Source organism: Ranitomeya variabilis, chromosome 8, assembly GCF_051348905.1.
Source record: "Ranitomeya variabilis isolate aRanVar5 chromosome 8, aRanVar5.hap1, whole genome shotgun sequence".
Lineage (NCBI taxonomy): Eukaryota > Metazoa > Chordata > Amphibia > Anura > Dendrobatidae > Ranitomeya > Ranitomeya variabilis.
In genome coordinates this window covers 19,531,337-19,545,333 of record NC_135239.1, presented here as the reverse complement: position 1 = coordinate 19,545,333, position 13,997 = coordinate 19,531,337, and the positions used below count along the sequence as shown (strand labels likewise).

At 49.2% G+C, this 13,997-nt stretch overlaps 1 protein-coding gene across 11 annotated transcripts in view; it reads right to left on the bottom strand.

The window, feature by feature from the left end:
• DOCK7 (dedicator of cytokinesis 7) overlaps positions 1 to 13,997 on the bottom strand; it is a 101,493-nt gene that overhangs the window by 71,361 nt on the left and 16,135 nt on the right. For all 11 annotated transcript variants that reach the window (XM_077278855.1, XM_077278845.1, XM_077278846.1 and 8 more), the window contains exons 8-14: positions 13,883 to 13,949; positions 13,531 to 13,680; positions 12,314 to 12,394; positions 11,189 to 11,354; positions 9,871 to 10,013; positions 8,255 to 8,348; positions 5,881 to 6,043 (exon numbers count right to left, since the gene is read on the bottom strand). In XM_077278855.1, coding sequence (XP_077134970.1) covers positions 5,881 to 6,043; positions 8,255 to 8,348; positions 9,871 to 10,013; positions 11,189 to 11,354; positions 12,314 to 12,394; positions 13,531 to 13,680; positions 13,883 to 13,949 — 864 coding nt within the window. The remainder of the gene's footprint in view (positions 1 to 5,880; positions 6,044 to 8,254; positions 8,349 to 9,870; positions 10,014 to 11,188; positions 11,355 to 12,313; positions 12,395 to 13,530; positions 13,681 to 13,882; positions 13,950 to 13,997) is intronic.

Genomic DNA, 13,997 nt, shown 5'->3' with positions numbered 1-13,997 from the left:
ACATCTGATCGATGCAGGTCCTGCAGCTGGGACTTCATTCCAGAAAGCGCGAAAACGCAAAAGAGGTGGTGGCGACACGTGAGGTTCTAGCTATTAATATTTATGGGATTTTGTACTGAAAAACTAGCCCAGCACAAATGTTCTCAGCAGGAATATGCCTCCAGCAATCTCACAGTCCAGCATTTCCTCCTCTCCCCCGCTCTCTTTTCCGCCTTCTCCCTCACTCTCCCTTGCCTTCCTTCCCGCCTCACTCTCCTGCCTTCCTTTCCGCCTCTCCCTCGCTCTCCTGCCTTCCTTTCCGCCTCTCCCTCATTCTTCCTTGCCTTCCTCTCCGCCGATCTCCCTTGCCTTCCTTTCCGCCTCCTTCTCCCTTGCCTTCCTTTCTGCCTCTCCCTCGCTCTCCCCACCTTCCTTTCCGCCTCTCCCTCGCTCTCCCCACCTTCCTTTGAGCCTCGCTCTCCCCACCTTCCTTTCCGCCTCGCTCTCCCCACCTTCCTTTCTGCCTCTCCCTCGCTCTCCCCACCTTCCTTTCCGCCTCGCTCTCCCCACCTTCCTTTGAGCCTCGCTCTCCCCACCTTCCTTTCCGCCTCGCTCTCCCCACCTTCCTTTCCGCCTCGCTCTCCCCACCTTCCTTTCCGCCTCGCTCTCCCCACCTTCCTTTCCGCCTCGCTCTCCCCACCTTCCTTTCCGCCTCGCTCTCCCCACCTTCCTTTCCGCCTCGCTCTCCCCACCTTCCTTTCCGCCTCGCTCTCCCCACCTTCCTTTCCGCCTCGCTCTCCCCACCTTCCTTTCCGCCTCGCTCTCCCCACCTTCCTTTCCGCCTCGCTCTCCCCACCTTCCTTTCAACCTCGCTCTCCCCACCTTCCTTTCCGCCTCGCTCTCCCCACCTTCCTTTCCGCCTCGCTCTCCCCACCTTCCTTTCCGCCTCGCTCTCCCCACCTTCCTTTCTGCCTCTGCTTCGCTCTCCCACCTTCCTTTCTGCCTCGCACTCCCCACCTTCCTTTCTGCCTCGCTCTCCCCACCTTCCTCTCCCCCTCGCTCTCCCGCCTTTCTTTCTGCCTCTGCTTCGCTCTCCCCACCTTCCTTTCCGCCTCGCTCTCCCCACCTTCCTTTCTGCCTCGCTCTCCCCACCTTCCTTTCTGCCTCGCTCTCCCCACCTTCCTTTCCGCCTCGCTCTCCCCACCTTCCTTTCCGCCTCGCTCTCCCCACCTTCCTTTCCGCCTCGCTCTCCCCACCTTCCTTTCCGCCTCGCTCTCCCCACCTTCCTTTCTGCCTCGCTCTCCCCACCTTCCTTTCTGCCTCGCTCTCCCCACCTTCCTTTCTGCCTTGCTCTCCCCACCTTCCTTACTGCCTCTGCTTCGCTCTCCCGCCTTCCTTTCTGCCTCGCTCTCCCCACCTTCCTTTCTGCCTCGCTCTCCCCACCTTCCTTTCTGCCTCGCTCTCCCCATCTTCCTCTCTGCCTCGCTCTCCCGCCTTTCTTTCTGCCTCTGCTTCGCTCTCCCACCTTCCTTTCCGCCTCGCTCTCCCCACCTTCCTTTCTGCCTCGCTCTCCCCACCTTCCTTTCCGCCTCGCTCTCCCCACCTTCCTTTCTGCCTCTGCTTCGCTCTCCCACCTTCCTTTCCGCCTCACTCTCCCCACCTTCCTTTCTGCCTCGCACTCCCCACCTTCCTTTCTGCCTCGCTCTCCCCACCTTCCTCTCCGCCTCGCTCTCCCGCCTTTCTTTCTGTCTCTGCTTCGCTCTCCCCACCTTCCTTTCCGCCTCGCTCTCCCCACCTTCCTTTCCGCCTCGCTCTCCCCACCTTCCTTTCTGCCTCGCTCTCCCCACCTTCCTTTCTGCCTCGCTCTCCCCACCTTCCTTTCTGCCTCGCTCTCCCCACCTTCCTTTCTGCCTCGCTCTCCCCACCTTCCTTTCTGCCTCGCTCTCCCCACCTTCCTTTCTGCCTCGCTCTCCCCACCTTCCTTTCTGCCTCGCTCTCCCCACCTTCCTTTCTGCCTTGCTCTCCCCACCTTCCTTACTGCCTCTGCTTCGCTCTCCCGCCTTCCTTTCTGCCTCGCTCACCCCACCTTCCTTTCTGCCTCGCTCTCCCCACCTTCCTTTCTGCCTCGCTCTCCCCACCTTCCTTTCTGCCTCGCTCTCCCCATCTTCCTCTCCGCCTCGCTCTCCCGCCTTTCTTTCTGCCTCTGCTTCGCTCTCCCACCTTCCTTTCCGCCTCGCTCTCCCCACCTTCCTTTCTGCCTCGCTCTCCCCACCTTCCTTTCTGCCTCTGCTTCGCTCTCCCACCTTCCTTTCCGCCTCGCTCTCCCCACCTTCCTTTCTGCCTCGCTCTCCCCACCTTCCTTTCTGCCTCGCTCTCCCCACCTTCCTTTCCGCCTCGCTCTCCCGCCTTTCTTTCTGCCTCTGCTTCGCTCTCCCACCTTCCTTTCCACCTCGCTCTCCCACCTTCCTTTCCAACTCTGCTTCGATCTCCCACATTCCAAGAAATAGAACGGAGAGACCAAAAAAGACCCGAAATCCTCTGTACTTACTCCCATAATCAAGGGTCATAAAACATCAGCATGTATTTTCTGCCTCCGTTTTTCCATATGGAGTCAAGAGCACAACACTGGGGGGGGGGGGCGGGGGGGACGGCATGGAGGAATATCAGCGACTTAAGCACAGAGAGACACAAATCAGATGAAGGTGAACAAATCCTATAAAAGTGAATAGAAGCTGAACTGCAGTACCAGAGAACGGCCAGTACACAACGTATGCCGCTGTGCATCATGTACTGCCCACCTGCTAACAGTTGGTTGATGGTGGTGCAGATCACAGGACCCCCACAAGTGATATTCATGCCTTACCCTGGACAGCCCCTTTAAATGCTGGCATTGCCCCAGTTAACCATGCGGAAGTCTTGCTCTGCCTTCCCATATTATGAAGTATTTGTTTTGGTTAACACCATGTGCCGCCTGTTTTTCCACTTTATGGAAAGTGAGCCGTGATCTTTACTTAGCACTCGCTCAGGATAAGCAGCTTGTTACTCATAATGAAAAGAAACTCCTTTAAAAGTCTTTGTTTCCAGAAGTAATCGCAGCTCTGGAGCGCAGAACGGCACCAGTAAATACCTTCCCTTCCAATAACTCATGTCTCACAGCGATCATCAGCCGGGCCGGCGGCCCTCGGGGACGACTATATTACAGGCGACAGTGATTATCACGTCATATTGATTACACTCTCCGAGTTCTCTTAACCTTCAAAGAAAATGTCAACTGGTCTCCTGGGCCGACGCCGGGGGTCTACGGAGGTCCGGGAGACTAGAGGTTGTTCAGAGGAGAGCTGACTGCGGCTACCTCTGCAACTGGCAGGGAGGCGCGGAGGATGTAAAGGGAGCAGGATCATCAATGGAGGAGTCATAAAAGCTGCAGATCGCTGCTATAGACGGATATGGGAGCGACAAACCCGCGGAGAACGAGGAGATCACACTGAGCGCAGGAACAATAAGAGCTGGAAGATGAGCAATTACAGGAAATTCTGTATATAAAATAACGACTTTACTTTTACAGTGAACAGTTTATACGTAGAATAATGTACAGTACATATAGTCCTATTCCATTACTGATCCTGAGTTACAGCCTGTATTATACCCCAGAGCTGCACTCACTATTCTGCTGGTGCAGTCACTGTGTACATACATTACATTACTGATCCTGAGTTACATCCTGTATTATACTCCAGAGCTGCACTCACTATTCTGCTGGTGCAGTCACTGTGTACATACATTACATTACTGATCCTGAGTTACATCCTGTATTATACCCCAGAGCTGCACTCACTATTCTGCTGGTGCAGTCACTGTGTACATACATTACTGATCCTGAGTTACACCCTATATTATGAAAAGAAAAAAGTGGCACTCACCAAAGGCTTGCTTGACAGTGATCGTCCTTTATTGCGATATTACAACATAACGACTTTTACATGGAGAGGCGGCAGGTAGAAGGTAGGGTGCGGGGAGTGAGGAGAGGACTACGGCCGTTTCACGCTTGTGCGCTTCAACGGGTCCCGTTTTGGATGGTTCATATTGGATGGTTCATTTACACCTATTTCTGTGGAGCACCGCCTAGTGACTGCTGCTGGCACATCTTAAACTAGTCCGCAATCAACCCTATTTTATCCAAGTTGACTGGGATTTATTGGAGCCTAGTGCCGGATATCTTGTGTTGTTTTACACCCTATATTATACCCCAGAGCTGCACTCACTATTCTGCTGGTGCAGTCACTGTGTACATATATTACATTGCTGATCCTGAGTTACATCCTGTATTATACTCCAGAGCTGCACTCACTACTCTGCTGGTGCAGTCGCTGTGTACATACATTACATTACTGATCCTGAGTTACCTTCTGTATTATACCCCAGAGCTGCACTCACTATTCTGCTGGTGCAGTCACTATGTACATACATTACATTACTGATCCTGAGTTACACCCTGTATTATTCTCCAGAGCTGCACTCACTATTCTGCTGGTGCAGTCACTGTGTACATACATTACTGATCCTGTACTAATCCTGAGTTATATCCTGTCTTATACTTCAGAGCTGCACTCACTATTCTGCTGGTGCAGTCACTGTGTACATACATTACATTACTGATCCTGAGTTACACCCTGTATTATTCTCCAGAGCTGCACTCACTATTCTGCTGGTGCAGTCACTGTGTACATACATTACTGATCCTGAGTTACATCCTGTATTATACCCCAGAGCTGCACTCACTATTCTGCTGGTGCAGTCACCGTGTACATACATTACATTACTGATCCTGAGTTACACCCTGTATTATTCTCCAGAGCTGCACTCACTATTCTGCTGGTGCAGTCACCGTGTACATACATTACTGATCCTGAGTTACATCCTGTATTATACCCCAGAGCTGCACTCACTATTCTGCTGGTGCAGTCACCGTGTACATACATTACATTACTGATCCTGAGTTACACCCTGTATTATTCTCCAGAGCTGCACTCACTATTCTGCTGGTGCAGTCACTGTGTACATACATTACTGATCCTGTACTAATCCTGAGTTATATCCTGTCTTATACTTCAGAGCTGCACTCACTATTCTGCTGGTGCAGTCACCGTGTACATACATTACTGATCCTGAGTTACATCCTGTATTATACCCCAGAGCTGCACTCACTATTCTGCTGGTGCAGTCACTGTGTACATACATTACATTACTGATCCTGAGTTATATCCTGTATTATACTCCAGAGCTGCACTCACTATTCTGCTGGTGCAGTCACCGTGTACATACATTACTGATCCTGAGTTACATCCTGTATTATACTTCAGAGCTGCACTCACTATTCTGCTGGTGCAGTCACCGTGTACATACATTACATTACTGATCCTGAGTTACATCCTGTATTATACTCCAGAGCTGCACTCACTATTCTGCTGGTGCAGTCACCGTGTACATACATTACTGATCCTGAGTTACATCCTGTATTATACCCGAGATCTGCACTCACTATTCTGCTGGTGCAGCCACTGTGTATATTCATTACTTATATGAGCTTTATATAACCCGACCACCCACCATTGATTGGTACCTTGCTGCCTATGCACAGAGTAGTCAGAAAGATGTCAATCAATGATGTGGATAAAGCTTATCACTGAGAAGACTATTACAGCTGAAGCAGATGAAACAGTGATAGTATCAAAACTGCAGCAAGCAGCCCAGTGAGTGACATAGCTGGAATCAGGCACCCTGCCCCTATTCTATGCTGCCCTCCGACTGAGAAGCATAAATCTGAAGAGGTGACAACAACCCCAACAGGTTTCTTTTTTTTTCAGATTTATCAAATAAGCTGAGAAGCGTCTTGTACGTCACCTGTAAGTGGTGTTGGGGACATAGACGTCTCGGGCGGGGAACTCCAGGATGTCTCTGGTCGGCCGCACTCTGCTGTCTGGATACGGCTTCACTTGTAACAGTTCGGGTGTCAGGCAATAATTGGGGTTGTCAGGTGCCGGCGAGATGTCGATCTTCAGCTGAGCTGGAAAATAGAACAATCTGGGATTCAGAGTCTTATATCCTTTTATAAAAGATGCTAGATATTACACCCCCCTTAAAGGGAATGTATCACATATATATTCTTTACTGATTAAATCCAGATTTGTTTCTTGTAATTGGTTTGTATGTTCTGATTCTGGATTATTTTTCTTCTACTTTCTTTACAGCGTTATGGGAGCACCCATCTAATCTGAGCATCTGATATGAGAATTTATAGCAGCTAGAGGTGGTGGTGGTGATCTGTGACATCACCTATTGTGAATGGTGTATTCTGTGTTATCAGCTGTATATAGAGGTGTTATCAGTCATTGTACAGGAGGAGGTGAGCTGTGACATCTATTGTGAATGGTGGATCCTATGTTATCAGCTGTATATAGAGGTGTTATCAGTCATTGTACAGGAGGTGGTGAGCTGTGACATCTATTGTGAATGGTGTATCCTGCGTATCTACTGTATATAGAGGTGCTATCAGTCATTGTACAGGAGGAGGTGGTGAGCTGTGACATCACCTATTGTGAATAGTGGATCCTGTGTTATCTACTGTATATAGAGGTGTTACCAGTCATTGTGCAGGAGGAGGAGGTGAGCTGTGACATCACCTACTGTGAATGGTGGATCCTGTGTTATCTACTGTATATAGAGGTGCTATCAGTCATTGTACAGGAGGAGGTGGTGAGCTGTGACATCACCTACTGTGAATAGTGGATATTGCGTCATCTACTGTATATAGAGGTGTTATCAGTTATTGTACAGGAGGAGGCGGTGAGCCCACATCAAAGCCACGACATGTCAGCTGTTTTGTAAAGCTGACGTGTGCGCAATAGCAGCGAGTGAAATCGCGATCTACCCGCTGCTAGTAACTAGTTAAATGCCGCTGTCAAACTCTGACAGCGGCATTTAACTACCGCTTCCGGCCGCGTGGCCGGATATGCGTGCATCACCGACCCCCGTCACATGATCGGGGGTCAGCGATGCGTCAGGATAGCAACCATAGAGGTCCTTGAGACCTCTATGGTTACTGATGCCGGCTTGCTGTGAGCGCCACGCTGTGGTCGGCGTTCATAGCAAGCCTGTAATTAAGCTACATAGGAGCGATCTGATGATCGCTGCTATGTAGCAGAGCCGATCAGGCTATGCCAGCTTCTAGCCTCCCATGGAGGCTATTGAAGCATGGCAAAAGTACAAAAAAAAAAAATATGCTTAAAAAAATATCAAATAAAAAAAATATAAAAGTTTAAATCACCCCTTAAATCAGCCCCCTTTCGCCCCATTCAAAATAAAACAATAAAAATAAAATATACATATATTTGGTATCACCGTGTTTAGAATCGCCCAATCAATAAAAAAAGGGATTAACCTGATCGCTAAACGGCGTAGCGTAAACGTATCTGCACCAAAATGGTATCACTAAAAACGTCAGCTCGGCATGCAAAAAATAAACCCTCACCCGACCCCAGATCACGAAAAATGGAAACGCTACGTTTATCGGAAAATTGCGCAATTATTTTTTGTTTTAGCAAAGTTTGGAAATTTTTTTTCACCACTTAGATAAAAAATAACCTGGAAATGTTTGGTGTCTATGAACTCGTACTGACCTGGAGAATCATAATGGCAGGTCAGTTTTAGCATTTAGTGAACCTAGCAAAAAAGCCAAACAAAAAACCCGCATGGGATTGCATTTTTTTTTGCAATTTCACCGCACTTGGAATTTTTTTCCCATTTTCTAGTATACTTCATGGTAAAACCTATTATGTCGTTCAAAAATACAACTCGTCACGCAAAAAATAAGCCCTCACATGGCCATATTGACAAAAAAAAAAAAAAAAAGTTATGGCTCTGGGAAGGAGGGGAGTGAAAAACGAAAACGGAAAAAAGGAAAATCCCAAGGTCATGAAGGAGTTAATATAGTGATATGGTAAATAACATTAAAAAAACTTAACAATAGGCAAAACATAAAAACTTGCAGTACGCAGTGAGCGGTCATAGAGTCAGTGACTGTCGTAATAAAGCTCCCATTGTACAAAGTACAGCCCCAGAGCAGAGCGCGCCGCGCACGTGCAGGACGGGACACGAGGTCACCGGATGGAGGAGATCACGGCTGCCGGCAGCTCCGCTCTTTGTCCCTGACTGATCATGTAAGAAGTCGGTGACTAATGGCCACATGACTGCAGGATCCCGGCCCGACGACAATTACCAGTAATGGGGCGCAGCCTTCTTAAAACAGAAGACGGTCTCCTCATATCGGCCAGGAATTTATACAGATCTTCATCACTTAGTCGATCTCCTTCCTGAAAAACAACAATAAATGAAGAGTGATTCCACAGAATGCGGGGAATAGATACATGTACAGGTTCACGTCCTGGGGGCCTAAAAAAGGTAAAATTGGGGAAATAATCAAGGGGTTATAAAAAATATCTCCGACCCCAAACTTTCTGCAACTAGATATAGTTTATGGGGTGTTTTTTTTTTTTAACCCCTTAATGGATTACACAAATTTTAAATTATTATTATTATTTTTTTTTTTTAAAGAGCCGTAACTTTTTTTCTGCAGTATGAGGGTCATTTTAGGTTTGGTTGTAATTTTACAGTAAAAAAAAAAAAAAAAAAAAAGACCCGGCACTACAATTATTCACATCGGTACCATTACGGCGATATCAAATTGATATGTTTTTTATAACTTTTTTCTGAATACGCTTTAGAGGCGGGTTCCGGCACCTATCCCGCTTTAGAGGCGGGTTCCGGCACCTATCCCGCTTTAGAGGCGGGTTCCGGCACCTATCCCGCTTTAGAGGCGGGTTCCGGCACCTATCCCGCTTTAGAGGCGGGTTCCGGCACCTATCCCGCTTTAGAGGCGGGTTCCGGCACCTATCCCGCTTTAGAGGCGGGTTCCGGCACCTATCCCGCTTTAGAGGCGGGTTCCGGCACCTATCCTGCTTTAGAAGTGGATTCTGGCACCTATCCTGCTGTAGAGGCGGGTTCCGGCACCTATCCCGCTTTAGAGGCGGGTTCCGGCACCTATCCCGCTTTAGAGGCGGGTTCCAGCACCTATCCCGCTTTAGAGGCGGGTTACGGCACCTACCCCGCTTTAGAGGCGGGTTACGGCACCTATCCCGCTTTAGAGGCGGGTTACGGCACCTATCCCGCTTTAGAAGTGGATTCTGGCACCTATCCTGCTTTAGAGGCGGGTTCTGGCACCTATCCCGCTGAAGAGGCGGGTTACGGCACCTATCAAGCTTTAGAGGCGGGTTCCAGCACCTATCCTGCTTTAGAAGTGGATTCTGGCACCTATCCTGCTGTAGAGGCGGGTTCTGGCACCTATCCCGCTGAAGAGGCGGGTTCCGGCACCTATCAAGCTTTAGAGGCGGGTTTCGGCACCTATCCCGCTTTAGAGGCGGGTTCCAGCACCTATCCTGCTTTAGAAGTGGATTCTGGCTTCTATCCTGCTTTAGAGGTGGGTTCCAGCGCCTATCCTGCTTTAGAGGTGGGTTCCGGCACCTATCCCGCTTTAGAGGCGGGTTACGGCACTTCTGAAGTGCAAAATGAACCGAGGTGATAAAGAGCTTTCAACTTGGAAAAAAAAATAAAAATTGTAAAGTTATAGAAGACAACACCCCCCCCCCCCCCCCCCAAAAAAAAAAAACAAAAAAAAAAACACAATGCCTTTTTACATTCAAGTTAATATTTCTGGTAGATATATAGAGCTACCCTGAAACCAAGAAGGGTATGGGAGAGGGGGGTATTGTAATGGGAGCGGTGTAATTCCTCATGTTTGTCCCACTGTGGATACCTGTCTGGGATCGGTCTTCCCACCTGCTTAAAGAAGTTGGTGACAGTCAGTGTTGCAGGCCGGAAGCTTGTCAGGTTGCAGGACTCGTCTCCGCTAGTGGTGCGCTCCAAGGATCTCCTGCCAACAATGCTGGAATTGCGACGTTCTGACCAGGAACCTTTCCGTTCTGAAGAAATGAGAAATAGATTAGAATATTATCTGCAAATAATCCATGGAGGCGTAAGGAAGCCTCTGTATTTAGATTTAAAAAAAAAAAAAAAAAAAAAAAAAACAGTAATTACAGGTGGATTTAAGTAATTTTATGCCAGAGCCTTAATGTGCACTTTGTCATGGATATCACCTCCCTACCTGGAGAGCTGCAGAATGGGAACACCAGTGGGCATTTCCCTCTGGCATGTAGAACTACAGCCTCATAGACAAGTAGGCATTACCACCCTACATGTAGAGCTACAGGTTCAGACCTAGGTGGGCATTAACCCCCCTGAATGTAGAACTACAGCCTCAGACAAGTAGGCATTACCATCCTACATGTAGAGCTGCAGGTTCAGAACTCAGTGGGCATTAACCCCCCTGAATGTAGAACTGCAGAATTGAAACCCTAGTGGGCATTAATGCAAGGCATGTAGAGCTGCAGCTTCAGAGCTCAGTGGGCATTACCACCCTGAATGTACAACTGTAGGGTTCAGATCTTAGTGCAGACCGACAGATTCCAGAGCACAGTAAGCATTCTCCCACTGAACGTAGTGCTTCGGGTCCAGATCTCAGTGAGAATTACCTCCCTGCATGTAGTGCTTCAGATCCAGACCTCAGTGGGCATTACCTCCCTTCACATTGAGCTGCAGAGCCCAATTGGCATTACCTGTAAGCTTATTTGATCTTCATTGCTGTGCCCTTTGTTCACCCCAAACATCCCTCACACTGACATGACATTGTCAGCTGGGACTTAACAAAAATGCAGCTCGTCAGTCTGATACGGGCTATACCCTGCAGTGCATGAAATGCAGGAGTAATGCAAGGGTGCAGACTACACACAAACCCTGCATTTAGTGAGACCCCTAGGTCTGCACAGGAGCTGTATACACAAAAGGTAAAAGATTTTATTACATAAGACTATGTTTAGATGAAATAGGGATTGCCCTTGTGGATGTGTTGTTGACCCATTCCTCTAATATAAGTTATTAGTTGAGCTTTTTCATAACAGACATGGTGAACGCCGAGCAATAAAGCAATTAAAGTTCAGTAAGTTGATGTTCCTAGTTTTCTTAATAATCGATGGTCTTTAAACAATTCCCACCTCCGACAACCTTTCTACAGACGAGTATAAAAATGCCAGCGTAATACCTCCAGGTCCTATTTCTAACTCTGTGGAGTCGCGCTCCAGGCTCCCGGCGCTGCTCACTATGTTCATTAGATGAATAGCTGTCCATGCAAAGGGCATGCGATACCTCCCCAGCCGCTGGCAGAACAGCTCGCCCTGACTCCGCAGCTTCTCCAGCTTCTCTTTATTCTGTAAAGTCATATACAAGGAGGAATCAGGACAGGACAAGCAGAAGAAGAGAACACAGGCGACACATATAGCACAAGGACCAAATCTATGACACATTGATCATATGTGCTGCTGGAAATCTGCAGCACATTCTTCAGACTTTCCCTGCCTCTTAAGTGGAGGGGCGCCGCAGCGTGGAGGGGTGCCGCAGCGTGGAGGGGAGCCGCAGCGTGGAGGGGAGCCGCAGCGTGGAGGGGAGCCGCAGCGTGGAGGGGAGCCGCAGCGTGGAGGGGAGCCGCAGCGTGGATTCTTTGGATGGCGCGCAAGACAGCTGGAAGTATTCACCCTCTTAAAGGGCTTCTTCAAAAACTAAAGCCAGCCACCATCACCTATTTCACGATGCAACCCGCCCTTGGCAGTCATTCGGAAAGATCGCAGCAGGACAGTTTACAGCATAGCACAGTGTCCCGTTTTAGACCTGTCAGGCTGAGTGAGAAGTTATTCACCATGCTGCTTCTCAGCTTGACAGGAACTTGCTTAGAGACATCTGCATCGAGAAGCGTGAAATAAGTGACGGCGGCAGTTTTGGGTTACTTTTCAAAGACCCCCTTTAAGGTCCAGCATTTTGTTTCCCATCAGGATACTTTATGACATGCCAATAGGATTATGTCACATGTGTCCAACAGACGATGTTCCCAACTGTTGGGACCCTCTTCTATCTCTAAAACGTGTCCCCATCGTGCGCTTTCAGAAATGGTAAAGGTACAAGCATTATAGAAAAGGAAAGAGCTGAGCAACGACTCAGTATTACCGCTTCTGTACGAAAAGAGGTTATGCAGCAGCTGCGGTTATTATAATGAATGTGACACCTACTATAATTATTTTTTGAAATATTGTAAGCAAATATTTCTTGGCCGGTGACAGGACTCATGTGTGATAATGTCAGAGATGATGGGATATTGTGTGTCATCACTGCTCACCTTAGCGGTATCCGCCTCCTTGTAGATCATATACGGCTCAGCGCACTCCCCAATGTCGCCCTGCTGCAGAACCTTCTCCAGCTGAAAACAAAAAGGTAGCAGAAATATTAATGTCAGGGCCAGAAAGAGAACAAATCACAACAAATTGTCCAAAGATACAGAAAGTCAACCGATGAACATTCAGTGCAACGCTCAGCACCCAGAATAGGGGGTGCACAGCAACGCTCCGCACTCAACACAGAGGAATCGGCGCACATCATCATTCTAACATCCAGCAAAGAAGGAGGGGAACAGCAACACTCCACACCCGGCACAAGGGGCGCACAGCAGTGCTCCGCACCCAGCATAAGGGGAGGCGCACAGCAGCGCACTGCAGCCAGCACAGCGGGGGCGCACAGCAACGCTCCACACCCAGCACAGAGGAAAGGGCGCACAACAACACTCCACACGCAGCACAGTGGAAGGGGCGCACAGCAACACTCCACACCCAGCACAGAGGAGTACACAGCAACACACTGAATCCAGCACAGAGGAAAAGGCACAGCAAAACTTTGCACCCAGCACAAAGAAAGGGGAACAGAGCAATGCTCCGCATACAGCACAGGAGGGGAGGGCACGCCAAGGAAAGGGCGAACAGTAACAGTCAGCCAGCAGAGGAGCACACAGCACCGCTCCGCAGCCGGCACAGCGGAGCACACAGCACCGCTCCGCAGCCGGCACAGCGGAGCACACAGCACCGCTCCGCAGCCGGCACAGCGGAGCACACAGCACCGCTCCGCAGCCGGCACAGCGGAGCACACAGCACCGCTCCGCAGCCGGCACAGCGGAGCACACAGCACCGCTCCGCAGCCGGCATAGTGGAGCACACAGCACCGCTCTGCACCCGGCACAGAGGAGCACACAGCACCGCTCTGCATCCGGCACAGAGGAGCACACAGCACCGCTCCGTACCCGACACAGCGGGGAGCTCTCATTTGTCACGATGTATCAGTGCAGGTAATGTGTCAGCCTGGATTTAGGGCACACAGCATTGTCTGGACAGGACACCACTGAACCAAATCCACAGCGGTCACGTGTCCTATGTGCACAGTGTTTCCAGACTCTGGATGTCGGTAGGAGAATTATTCACCGACCACAAGCAGAACGCTAGAAAATGCTGTGAAAATCAAACAAACCAAAGACAAAGCATCGGCAGATAATGAAGATACAACACTCACTTTAATAACCAGAAAGACGTCTTGGGACGGGTAAGTGATTGAAAAAATGGCGGAGCGAGCCAATGTACTGATGGCCGCCGGGGTGACGTACGGGCGCAGCATGCCTTTTATTTGTTCTGAATTGAGATCAAAGTAGAAGTTTTCTGAAATCTGGAAAAATAAAAATGTAAAAATCATTATAGAAGTCTAATATTGGGATATTAGGACCCCTGACTACATACAGGATGATGGTGGGCGGGGGAACACAGAAAAGAGGGGCCCGGACCATGACCGACATCAGTAACAAACTACTGACCCACATGATAGGGGCACATGGTGGGGGTCCATCCCGGGGGCTGCGGACACCACTCACCTTCTTCTTCTCCTTGGCATCGTACAAAGCCAAACTGGCAAAGATCGGCTCAATCTCTATCTCAAATCTAAGATGCAGAAAAAAAAACAAAAAAAGGAATTTTATGTATCAGAAT